General features: G+C 40.8%; 1 protein-coding gene across 1 annotated transcript in view; it reads right to left on the bottom strand.

The window, feature by feature from the left end:
* Positions 1-104: 104 nt before the first annotated feature.
* Positions 105-12,243, bottom strand: part of DNAH3 (dynein axonemal heavy chain 3) — a 245,542-nt gene continuing 233,403 nt past the window's right edge. The window contains 7 exon segments of the mRNA XM_075179716.1: positions 105-643; positions 6,021-6,158; positions 7,963-8,167; positions 8,632-8,774; positions 9,834-10,001; positions 10,807-10,961; positions 11,458-11,574. Of these exon segments, the coding sequence (XP_075035817.1) occupies positions 290-643; positions 6,021-6,158; positions 7,963-8,167; positions 8,632-8,774; positions 9,834-10,001; positions 10,807-10,961; positions 11,458-11,574 (1,280 nt within the window). The 3' untranslated portion in view covers positions 105-289.

Raw genomic sequence — 12,243 nt, 5'->3', positions numbered from 1 at the left:
GTGGGTATAGGTATCGTAAAGATACTGGACAGATTATCAGCATTAAGCAGCATAAATTATAGTTCTAAATTATATTTTGATTAACAAATGCAGTAGGCTGGAAACAGTATTGAACGTTCATATTTATTTGTGTAACCTATTTTTTGGTAATCATCAGTGCTGCATAGTTTAGGCATATATTACAATATTGCTTGTGTGTTATCGCAAAATATAAAACAGAATGTGTACAGCAAATGATCAATAAATTAGATAACTCATGGAAAGAGACGGAAGGTATTTATTTCATAAACTAATCATCAAGCTGGCATAAGGCTGCCACCCCGCGGTTTATCCAGTGTTTCTGGGGCTTGTTGGTGGGAAGTTCTATGGAGAGGACATAGTTGGTGGAATGTCCAGTTGTTGAAAGTGTTCCTCGTCTTGCACTGGTTTTATAAACGGGGCAAAAGTATGAGTTCTCATGCACAAATTTTGAAGTCTCTCCTGGTTTCAGCCAAATGATAGGCAAAGAATCATACAGTATTTTGGAAAGAGATTCTCCAATTTGCACCTCTTGTCTATCCCATCGTGCTCCTTCTAGAAAGAGTCCTTTGATGTAGGCACCATCTTCTGGAGACTTGTCCACAGTGTTCTCATGACAGGTCACCTACAAATGTAAAATGATATAACAAAATGGGTCTGGATACACATGGAAAAGCTCATTTACAAACTTCAAAATATTCAGCTTCGCAGTGTATTTATTTTGTCCAAATAAGTCCATTTGACATACATAGGTCTATTTCCTCTTTCAACTTTTGGTAATAACCTGTTTGAAACTACATTCCATCAAACGCATAGACCACTGCCTGAAGGGAAACAGGCTCTGTGACCACCCACTAACGCAGGAATATTTTCCAAAATGTGCAACCTTCATTCTTTAAAGCTGATTTAAAATATCTCGTCCCACAATATAAAATCTCATTTTTGTATGTGAACATAATATTTGATCAGTCGAAACCTAACATTCATTTCTTTGGCAGTTACCTTGGAAAAAATTAAAAAGGGGATTTATGTACTGTTTAATCCCTTTATCGGAGGCTGTGAATGACACAGATTATGGGTTATCTTACATGCCTAGGAAGCAGAACACTGGAAGGAAGTACCCCTTGTCCCCATTATCCCTCTTTCCCTGCTCATCTTCAGGTTAGAACTGGTCCAAGAAGGAGACAAGAAAAGTGGCATAACAGAACATAGATCATGTACTCATGATTGGATTGTTCTGTATCCCCCTACAGCAAATCTGGCCAACATGTTGCTCTCCAGGTCTTCTGAAACTACAGGTCCCAGCATGCTTTGTCAGTAGATACCCTGCCAGCTCTTGGCAGGCTATGCTAGATCTCGTAGTTTCACAACACCTGGATAGGCCTGCCCTACAGTTTCGGATACATGTATTTAAAGGTAAATTAAAAATAAACAAAAAACTTCTCATTAAGCTGTAAGGGGGCACAGATGGTTGGATGACCCAATGGCACCCTCAACGGGAGGGGCAGAATGCCTAAAAATGCACTGCCTTCAAGAACATTTGCAGCTCCACATTTGACTTTAATAGCAATTATTATTATTATTATTATCGTAGATTGGTGGGGAAACAGGACACGCATAAAAAAGGGACATACAAGGCAGACAAAATAAATGCAGACATGAAATCAAAGGGTATAGAGGACCCTGCTAATTTGAGAGTTTACAATCTAAGTGGAAAAAGCCACAGCTGAAACAGGAAGAGTGAGTGTGGCTTAGAGTGGAGATTGAGACAGTTGTGAGGGTGTATTAGTGTGAATGGTATCATCAGGGATAAGGTAAGCTTTAAAAAAGATATGGGTTTTTAGAGACCGTCTAAAGATTTGAAGGCTGTGGGTAAGACTTATTTGGCATGGTAGGGAATTGCATAAGTGGGAAGCAGCATGGGAGAAGTCTTGTAGGCGGGAATGATAGGTGGCTACCTGAGACGAGACAAGGAGCAGGTCAGAGGCAAATCTGTAAGGGAGAGTATTTTTATATGAGATTTGAGATGTATGCAGGGGTAATGTTGTTGAGGGCTTTGTAGGTAAGGGTGAGTAATTTGAATTGGATTCTGGAGGACACGGAGTCCGTGTAGGGATTTGCAAAGTGTTGCAAGAGATGTGGAGCGGTTAGAGAGGATCAATCTTGCAGCAGCATTTAGGATGGATTTAAGTGTGGATATATGGTTGTCAGGAATGCCAGATAGCAGGAGGCTGCAGAACATTCTGGCATTGTTGAAATGGACAGATACAATGAACCTAGGATCTAACCTCTCGTGCAGCGACGTATTTAACATGGGTGCAGGGTGTGCAAGGCACATGGGCCCATTTGTTAGCGGGGGCCAGACCATCCCCTTGACTTATGGGCCCATATGCAATATGGGATATACCGAGCACGGGCTTATTAACATGTAGCTGGTACCATATAAAATATAGGATATACCAAGCGCTGGCTTGTTTTTTCTCTGGTTTAATTTAAAATATTGCCTTATTGTCATAGCAGCTATCCATCAAGCCTATTTAAGGCACATTTGGGTGTGGGCTCACAAGCCAGCCCTTGCTAGATGTAAACCCCTATACCTGGAAGGTGAGTGCATCTGATTTTATCTGCATTTTAATGGTGTTTAAAGCATATAGGTCAGTGTAGGACCTGCATATAATGAGGTGCCCTTGACGCTGGGATGGAGGCTTAAATGTTTTGATCAAAATATGAACTAATACCTCCTGTTTTAATTTTGCTAGATACACACAGATATGCAGTGTAAAGGATAAACGCTGACAACTGTCTTTTTTGACTCATGGGCCCACACTGCACCCACAATTGTGTTGGGAGGACTGGATCCTAGTCAGCCCAGCCTCAGACATATGAGGGCAGGTCGTGGCATTGATGGCCTTCCTGGTGGCTGGCCTCTCCCCAGGCACAAGCCAACATGTTAAATGTCCTGGTGCTAACAGCACCCGTACCATGACTGCCTCAGCTGCCTGTCCCCTCGGTCTAGAGCAGAATGCCTAGGTTGATGCGCAGCCAGGGAAGACGGGGCTTATCTCTGCTGCTGCTCCCTGATAGTCTGGCTGCCTCCCCCTCGTTTCCTCTTCCTTCACTTCATCTCTGCTTCTCCACTTCCCTTACAACAGGAGTGGGAGAAGGATTGAATGTGCGGAGTGAATAACAGCGAGGAATCAAGGGAGACACCCAGGCTGCAGACATGAGGAACGGAGGAGATTGTGACGTTGTCACCACTCCTCCCCACCTGTCCCTCACTGTTAACAACACCACAATCTCCTCAGTTCCTCAAGTTCGCTGCCTGGGTGTTACCCTTGACACCCCTCATTCACTCCCCACATCCAATCCTTCTCCAACTCCTGTTGCTTCCATCTCTGGAACATCGCCAGGATTCTACTCTTCCTCTCCCTTGATTCCAACAAAACATTAATCCACTGTTTTATAACCTCTCACCTCAATTATTGTAACCTTCTCCTATCTGGCTTCCCCCTCACCTGCCTCTTCCCTCTTCAATTTTTCAACATTATGGCAAAGTTGATCTGTCTCTCACCACCATCGGCAATCCCTCCACTGGGTCACCATCGCCTACAGAAGCTAATTCACAGTCACATGCAAAGCTCTTGCCCGCTACTGTCTCCCCTACATCTCCAGCCTCTTCTCCCGCCGGACTCCATGTCGCCTCTTTCACGCTACCAATGTCCGTCACCTCTCCTCCCCTCTATTTACCACTTCTCACTCCTACCTCCAAGACTTTTCCCATGCTGCTCCCCATCACTATTTGCTCCCCATCACTATTAGTCTCTCCCCAGCCTCCAATGCATCAAAATCTCTTTCAAAATTCAGCTGGTCACCAAAGCCTTCCAGACTGCTGCCTAATCCCTAGCTACAGTCCCTTTCCTTTCCCTTTATGCCTCACCCCTCATTCTTTCACTCCGACCCCTCCACTTTAGGTGGTAAACTGTCACAAGCAATGCCCTCCTTCCTCTTGTTTCCCTCCCTCCCCCTTCTTCCCCACTTGCTTCCTACCCCTCCCTTGTCACTTTCAGCTACACTTGTCATTGCCCAGGAAGTGCAATTTATAATATGACTTGATGTATACTACCTTTCTTGTATTACTACTTGTATTTGTTACATCATTTTCCATTCTATTTGTACTATGTAAATTTTGTGAACTTTTGTTTCCTTATCTGACCTATAAATAATATCTAATAATAATCTAATATAGGGTCTCTTTTTATTAAATGTGGATGCTTTTAATTTCCTGTGGAGGTAATTGATGCTATTGATATATTATAGGAGCTAATAATGTGGAGTTTCTATATTAAATGTGGGGGCTCATAATTTTAAAGACAGGTTAAGGAGACCTATTTATTAAATGCATATGCTATTGATTTAATGTTGGGTGGGGTTTGGGTAGGGAGGCGTAGAGTGTCAACTTGGATTTCCAGGAGGTGAAAAGTACCTATCTCTTTTCCAAACGTTCCCAACATTCCCAGATCTGGCCAAGCAACACCAGATCTTAACACATAAGCAGCAGGTAATCAAAGCTACAAGAGAAGGAAAGAGGAAGCAGGACAGTGATTCTGACCCTGCCAGCAGCACTGTACTGCACAATACAGCATATATTACAAGTAAATGCACATAACACAAAATGACAAGAGAAGAAAGAACCTTCGTGCTAGCTGCACTAAAGTTATAATTTAGCCATTATAGTTGTGAGTCAGACGTTGGTGGTTGTCTCAAGCAGACAGATATGGGGTTAAGCAAACTTTAAGAAGCCATTTTGAAAATCTTCATTTTTTGGGAGATAACATTATCTAATGTTGTGATTTCTCCTTTTGGTGATAGCTCTAAGTAACTACATTAGTTTCTACTAATTCATAAAGTGATGTGGACAGCTGTTAGATATGGCTGCTCTTTAAATTAGCTCTGTGCCCTACCTCCTACATAATCATCTTGTCACTAGTATAAGACATTTAAACATTTGTGAAGACAATGGGAAATAAGAGTGATGCTGGTGAGTGTCACACAAGGGACATGATTGATCTACTAAAATACCCTCTCCGTTCAGCTATTGGACCCAGTAAGTTAAACCAACATTACTGATACCATCTTTATTCCTCTGTGCCACCACAACTTCTGTGAACATGGAGAACAAGTGTCCTGGCTCCGTCTCCACCAGTGAGCATGATGCCAAAAACATAAATGGTGCACAACTACTCCCAGCTGGCAGCTGACCACAAGAGCACAGAAGCAAAAGCCTTATCCAGGGCCAGAAGAGCAAGTAGGTTTGATTAATATCACGGTTGCCAGCAGCTGGTTGTTTATCTCCATCTCCCACTGTTTCCCTTATTCCAACCATACCACACAACTGGCGGCTGCCAGTCACCAATGGCCACTTAAATACTTGTGACTGATAATGCTTAATCCTTGCAGTAGACACTTTGCCGACAAGCAACTGTGATTGTTATTCAGCTATCATATATCAGTTGTTCCCCACACCTCAGATTGTAAACTCGTCTGGGCATTGTCCTCTTTACCTTCTGCTTCATGCCATTGTATGCCAGTCCTCCCCTCTCAGGCACCCTTCTCCTAGGTACTATATATTTCCTCGCAGCTTCCCTCACCCTACATAAAACCCTCCTCTATAGCCCTCATGCTTTTCTCCTTCACAGAATTACAGAACCATCATACTTATCCATGGTTCTGGGATGATGTAGCATACGCAACATTACGTCTGTCAGAAACACGGCAGCATCCGGATTCATTTCACTTTCCTAGAGCTGAGTGCAGGTCACGGGATTACACAGAGCAATGGAGTCTAGCACCAGCAAGACAGATAGACCCCCATAAACAAGACCGGTGGAGAGCCCATATTTCCTGTACAGGAGAATATTCTGACCTTTTCTTTACCTAACCACATATTGTTATACAGATGATGACAATTCTAAGGTAAAGACAGAAAATTACATTTTTCTTACCTCAAACTGAAAGCCAATGTGATCAATGGGAATGGTGTATTTTCTAGCATAATTCTGGGAGACACCTGTCAGGAACGACTGAGTAAAGTAAAATCCTGAAATCCAGAAGACTTTGGGTGGGCCGTTATCTATCCAATCCTGTGAGGAGCAAAAATATCCCCCATGCATAACACTCATTAGTACATTTATTTATTAACATAACTAGAATATCATACCTCATGTAGTATAGTAAAATATAGCCAGTGCAATCAGAGATTGACTAGTTTTTCCTTATCACTATTTTTGTCTTACTGACAGGCACACATTTAACAATTTGTAATGTCAGTAAATTTACTTGCAACTATGACCTTGGCTTTTAGTTCCTGGCACCCCAGTCCAATCGTGGATCATGGGTGAAAGAATAGTGATAAAAGTGGTCCACCCTCAGCACAGGTACAAGAGCTCACCAGAGTACATGGAAACTATGTGTAGATCACCCGCTTGTACTTTGTGCTGCCTATTGATATGGACAGGCGATTAGATTGGGTCAGGTGGTTCTAAGGGGAGCTATACTGACTATATTTTGTTCCTAAATACTTTTCTGATCCGAAACTGTTTTAGTTATTTTATGTTTATATTTTATTTGTTTATGCCAAGGTAAATGGTAATACAAGTATTTTAAACCTCTTTTTATATATTTTTTAAAAATGTTCAATTCTAAATTAATGCTTAGGTCAAAAAAAATTACATTTGTACCATAAAGCTCTAAGTGGGATATGTTTTTAAATACCTGACTTGGTCAGAAGGAGGCAGCACCTGCCTATAGTATATTGCAGTCAGATCTATTCAGTGAGCATGCCTTATCATTAAAAGCAAATCCAATTTATAGAGAATATAGTAAACGCTAATAAACAAAATATTTATTCCAGAAACATGCAGGTTTCTGGGTCTCATTTATGAGTAGAATATATGGAGGCCGTGGCACTTTTTTATTCTGCACAAAAGTGTAAATGAAAAGAAAGCTTTAAAAATAGTAAAATAGGTGAAAATATTTTAAACATAAATAAATATTGTAAAACTATTGCTATATTAAAAATGCTGTATACAAAAAATGAAGCATTTTTTCATTTCTTATCTTCTACTATCGCCATCCCGACATGCCGATAGCAGAATAAGGATATCCACAGTATTTGTGCTGCCGCGGTACTTGTGAAACAGGCTATGTGTGAAACCCAGCGAGTCTTATTGCCAGCGGGGGTTATCACCGGTGATAGCAGTGCAATCCCTGGCATTTATCCCTTGATAAATAGGGAGAAGCCCTACAGGTGTTTTAACCCCTTATCTAAAACCCTGGAACCGAAACTATGTGGCCTTTAAAACCGAAGGTATACATATATACCACCCACATTTGTGACCTCAGCTAATGGGGGGGAGTAGGCAGACACCAGGTCATCAGGCCACGTGCTGTCATTGTCAGGGGCTTTAACTAAAGCTGTAGCAGCAGTAGGAGGCATAGGGGCCTGGTGGCATTGTTCACTCCTCCCAAGATTACTGTATGTGACCTACACCAGCTGTCATGAATATCTGCATTTGATAGGGCACAGTGTGTTGGTAGGATGCCAGAGAGATGCATGGGGTTAAAGGGGTATCTCTGTGGAAACAGTAATTTGTGATCCAGTCTCTAGACAAAGTGAGAGACTGGTAAAATCAATGGTGGTGGTGGGTTGGGGAGTTACTCTGTGGCCCAATAATCTCTAATTACATCCCTGGCCATACTGCCAATATCAGGTCAGAGACGGAAAACACAGTCGCACCTAAATTGTGTGTATGAAATAACCCCTTCATCGTCTGTATCCTAAAGTAATTAAATTCCTGATAGTACATACACCAACAATGTGCTCGAGCTGTAAAACTGCATTAATAAAAAAGATCACATTGCATCCTGTGTGTTCACAGATTGTACCTGTAGGAACTGCAGTCGAGAAAGCAAGTCAGAGACATAGCTGCCCAGGGGTTTTAGGGAGGGGTAGGATTTGGCTGCCCACATAGCAGGCACTCTTCCCACCAGCATGCTGTTAAACACATTCTCCAGCTCCGAGGACATCAACACTTGGCCTTTTATTGCTTTGCCTAAATTTATCAGACTGTTCCGGACAACTTCTGTGAGCCTGTGACCAGAAAACAAGTTGGAGATTTGCAGTGTGATACATGACATGATGGTGTGAAATAAACTGAGACTCTTGCAGCCTGTTTTATGTGATAAGTGAGACAACTTGTGTCCCAAAACCCAGAAAGATTAAACATTTTTAAATCTATCAGCAGGAGTTCATACTGATAAAATGCTTGTCCTTCTAGCTGGATCTAATGTAAGAATGCCAGTGCCTGTACTCCACTGCTTACCAACCTCTTCTGCTAATACAGATGGGAACCACTGTACGACCTATCTCACACCTATGGTTCTTCAGCAGAGGCAGATAAAGGGGTCCAAATTCCAGCCTGTATCTGGCCCACAACCCCAACGGTATACCACTGTATACACAACATATTATTCTCAAATTAAGAATTCTTTATCAGTGCAATTATTTCCCTCAACTGCAGCTTCATTAAATGCGTAAACTGTAATGTCTCTCACCTGTTAAAGCGGATTAATTCCTGCCTAAGCACTGTGTTCATTGACTCTTCATAGACAACAGGATATTTCTCCATTACTTTCTCCAGGTTAAAATCATTTGGTAATTTATTGAGTATATCTCTTGCCAGATCTTCAACAATTTCCTGTGAACACATTATCCACTTGTGTTATAAAAATGAAATTATAAAGCTATTACCAGTTACAGAGGGGCTTTGTGATCACTTAAGTTTGTTTCAGTGGATAACATACATGAATAATGTAGAGATTACATTACTATCACTATATGAACTCCTAGAAATCATATCTAATGTCATCGCTACAACTGGTGTACTATGATGAATAAAGCACAACATGCTACAATTATTACAGATATTAGATGCTTTTATATGGTCATACAACTCCTCAATGATATCTAATATCTATATCATTTACAATAAGGAGTTCATTATCCCATGTTAATGACGTGTGTATAATGCATTAATTGTCTAACGCTGTGTTGAGGTTTGAGATCTTTATGCTTGCAAAGGGCATGTATACCAAGCGATGCCTACCCGTTGTCATGTTAGACCACTGCTAAAATGTTCCTCTGCTTGTTCCCACATGGTTCAGCTGTGTCCTTCTGAAAGGCCAAACCATGACCATGTTCTACAGTATTCTTCCAGTACTGCTGAATATATACAGTTCCAGTTTTAGAGCTTTATGATATGACAAAGCAGAAGAACCTCATCACTGACTTCTTCTATATCACTCTCAGCATCTTCTGCTTCATTTATCTGTCATCTCTCAAATCAAACACATCCAGTTATCCAGGAAATAGGAGGTGTGGGGCACTGTCCAATCTGGCGACCCATGTGCCCATGCACCTGAATCAAAGAGGGTGATGTCCATACAGATTTGGCGGGTGAGATCATTGGGCATCTAGATATAATGCTACTTCTAATCAACATCAAGTCAATGTTAATTTAATGATGGTGGGCATTTCCACTGGTTATGAGCTCACAGATGCAAAGATTTGGAGCCAATTTGGTCTGCAATAAATAAATTGCTGCAGATGTAACAACAGCTGCAACCAAGCTGTGTAAATGTAATCATTGAGCAGCTACAATGGAGAACTGTGACTGCTGAAAGAATCATTGACCACATCATAGCTAAATGATCTCTGTACAACTTATGTCATAATATCCAATGAAATGTGCTTTCACCTGGGAGGATCTGCCGCTTCCAGCCGTCTGTCTGGGTAGAGTAAGAAGAACCCCATCAAATAGCTGATTAGTCTCTTGGTTATCTTTGGTAATGTCAGCGTTCTCGTGAAGTCCAAACACCTCTGGGTGGGTAATTAGCGGTAAACTTCTAATGTAATCAACACAGGACTAAGAGTAAAGAATGAAAATATTTAAATACCAAGCCACCAAAATATATTAAACAAAGGAAAACAGTTAATCAATAGAGTAATTTAATCTGTTACGTACAACACATTCATTTAACGGCAGAAAGACAATTACCACCATTCTGAACAAAAGTATTACCATGATAATATCAGGCCTCAATGGATAAGATGCAGCAAATTCATTGCATTTAATAGCCACACGTACACGGAAAAACATTTACAGCTCACATAGCCATTGGTAGATATTATCCTGGACAGTCCCCTGTTACTACATTTAGTAGTTATTGTGACTGAATAGGGGAACCTGGTGCCATCTTCTGGGGTAGATGGGGTTTATAGCAGCTGAGAGGTTTCACAAAGGTTTCATGCAAATGGCTTCAGACAGTTTTAATTCAGTAAGAAAACAAAAATAAAACTCCAAAATAAACACCTTGCCGTCCGGCTCTCACTAAACACTGGTCACTCCTGACTAACAAACTAAGGCAAAACAAAAATAAGTTTCAGCACAGTAACTTATCAGGCTTTCTATCATAGAGACTCTGCAGCCCCTGTCCCCAGGCAGTGAGATAGAGAACTGAGCTGAGCTGCAGCCTTTTACCAGCACCACGCAGGTGCAACTCCTGATTACCAGCAGGATCACTGGTAACTTGGAAGACCCAGTTTAAGGGCCTAATGGATTGAGCCCGCCCTCACTCTCCATCCATAACCCCAGGACCCTTTTCCAGCTTTTCAACAGGTCTAGAGCCCTTCAGCAGCTCATACACAATTAACATTTTCCTGGTGTCTACCTGGTATGTGCCATATGGAGGGACATAGTAAGCATCTCCTGGAGAAAGTCTGTAATTATCCTGCTGAATCTCCTCACTGTAAAATATTGAAAGTAGGGACAGCAGGAGGCGCCTGTCTTTGTCATCTGTCACTCTCCCTCCATAGTTACATTCACCTGTGTAGAAAAAGACACGTCTCTGCAGGAACACTTACTGGTTCACAGCTATACTACACTTTACAGATAGTTAGATAGACATCATTTATTTCTAGTGAAGATTATAAAGTAGCTGTTCCATAACACATAATAAAAACCTATTTCTGTAGTTTGGATCTTAAATGGACTAACAATTCAGCGGGATTGTAAAATGTGAAAGAAATACGCCTTTCAATGAAACAATCAAATTAGATGATAAATAAAGAGGAAATTAAAAGTACTGTATTTCCATTGTCATAATTTTGTCAATGCACAATTGTATAAGTATTTTGTATATGCAAATTTTTGTTTACTTCTTACTAAATATGAATAAAACTAAAATTTGGCAACTCTTCTGCTACATTAAAAAGAGAAAAATACAAGCACAATATTAGGACATCAGGTAGTGGACAATGACGTTGTTGTATTTTGCAGTGCTTGATGAAGTCTCTGTTCATGTAAATGTTATGTGTGTTACCTGTCAGATATGTGAGTGCCTCAAATGGGACCATCTCATACTCATTGAGGAACATCTGTGTCTGTCTCATGCTGATTCTCAGGTCAGACTCATTAAATTCATATGGAATATTCCAGCCTGTTATAGTACACCGAAAAGAAAATCACTTTAGGATGCAAATCATTAAATACAGGTTTATAAGGAAGCCCATAATAGAAAAAATAAAAACATCCTAGTAGGTTAATTGGCTGCTGACAAAATTAACCCTAGTCTGTGTCTGTCTGCCTGTGTGTATATATTATGGAATTTAGACTGTAAGCTCCAGTGGTGCAGGGACTAATGTGAACGACACATATTCTATGTACAGCGCTGTGGATTTGGTGGCGCTATATAAATAAATGATGATCTAAGATCATCTAATTACTCTGGCTTATATTGTAAACAGAAATAAAATTAAATATATGTGCCGAAAATGAGTTCACTTTGACATTGCACCTCATCCATCCAATACTTACATTTTGCCACTACTTTATGAATGTGTATGCTATATAAATCACTGTGTGTTGTTGATGTGCATACCTATACAGGTTACTCCCAGACAGATGCATTGACCTGTTGATCTATGTGAAGTCCACGTCTTTGTTGTCAAGCCGTGATAAGGTTACACATAACACAAGCAAGACAGCCGTGATGATAACATCTTTGTTAGGATTCTAGTCACTAAACCTCAGCTTGTGACTGCTGTAATTATGCAGTAAAACACAATTACTGTTTAAACTATGATGCGTATACCTATATGTGAACAGT

The sequence above is a fragment of the Mixophyes fleayi genome, chromosome 7 (assembly GCF_038048845.1).
Source record: "Mixophyes fleayi isolate aMixFle1 chromosome 7, aMixFle1.hap1, whole genome shotgun sequence".
Classification (NCBI taxonomy): Eukaryota; Metazoa; Chordata; class Amphibia; order Anura; family Limnodynastidae; genus Mixophyes; species Mixophyes fleayi.
Note: the sequence above shows the minus strand (reverse complement) of the source record. Positions and strands in the feature narration are given on the sequence as shown.